A 1,051-nucleotide genomic window follows, 5' to 3' on the forward strand; every position below is an offset into this window, starting at 1 on the left:
AACACCAAGTCAAGGATTAAGATCCCCTTACCGGTCATCTTTAAAAAAAAAAAAAAAAAGATATTACCATAAGATCTTACATCACATCCTATTTATCCTCCACAATAGAGCTAAAAATAAATGAATCAATACACTGTTGCTGAATCCTATTGTCTTACAGGGTCATCCTCATAGAAACTTTACTAAGCTAGGCAGTATTTATATGCTGAGTGAAAAGCATATCATTCAATTCGTAAAATAATATTATCAAGTTTACTAGATAAATAATGTCTATACCTTCTGTTTAATTAATATGAAAAAATGATGTTTTTTTAATCTTCAAAATTAAAAATATCCTATTTTCTTTAGGGTCCTGCTGGTCCCATTGGTCCTCCTGGCCCAGCAGGCCAGCCTGGAGATAAGGTAACACTTACCACTATTTGGAAACAAAAAGAGAATGTCTTTGACTTGTTTGGATGTAGGACAGTGGTGATATTGTTTGTATGTTTCTCTTTTTTCAGGGTGAAGGTGGTGCACCTGGAGCTCCAGGTATAGCTGGACCTCGTGGTGGCCCTGTAAGTGTTAAAGATATTTTCAGCATATTTTTTAACCCCACACAAGCAGTCGATACTTGTGCTTCTGTTTTTTGCAAGTCTTCCCCAGCTGCCCTGAGCCTCAATTTTGGAATACTATCATTAGGAACTATATGACATACAAGGAAATGTTAAATTTCTTAAATCTAAAACTCACAAGAAACAATTTTAAATTATGCCTTTTTTTTCCTAAACAATTCTTGAAAAAATATAAAAATTGCATAAGTGATGTACATTTGTAAATGAGTGTTTCTTAAACATATAAGATCATTGCCTGAGGCTCCTTCTTGATCTAAACTATTCTACATTCAGGGATTAAAACTCAGGACAGAAATATAGTAGATGTTTTTTAAAATCAATTAATTAATTGATTTTTCAATGAACTCTTTACTATATTTTTAAATACTTACATTTTTAGAAGTTACATAATTAAATGTGCTAAGTATTTCAAAATCCTCAAACTATTCTTCCTCCAAATG

The 1,051-nt window shown here is 32.1% G+C and overlaps 1 protein-coding gene across 1 annotated transcript in view; it reads left to right on the forward strand.

Moving 5' to 3' along the window:
* The window catches only part of LOC103601321 (collagen alpha-1(III) chain-like), a gene marked incomplete at its 3' end in the record, with an annotated part of 16,690 nt that overhangs the window by 11,224 nt on the left and 4,415 nt on the right, over window positions 1-1,051 (forward strand). Inside the window, exons 23-24 of the mRNA XM_008585707.1 lie at window positions 349-402; window positions 501-554. Coding sequence (XP_008583929.1) covers window positions 349-402; window positions 501-554 — 108 coding nt within the window. The remainder of the gene's footprint in view (window positions 1-348; window positions 403-500; window positions 555-1,051) is intronic.

The sequence above is a fragment of the Galeopterus variegatus genome, unplaced genomic scaffold, assembly GCF_000696425.1.
Source record: "Galeopterus variegatus unplaced genomic scaffold, G_variegatus-3.0.2 Scaffold3679, whole genome shotgun sequence".
Taxonomy (NCBI): Eukaryota; Metazoa; Chordata; class Mammalia; order Dermoptera; family Cynocephalidae; genus Galeopterus; species Galeopterus variegatus.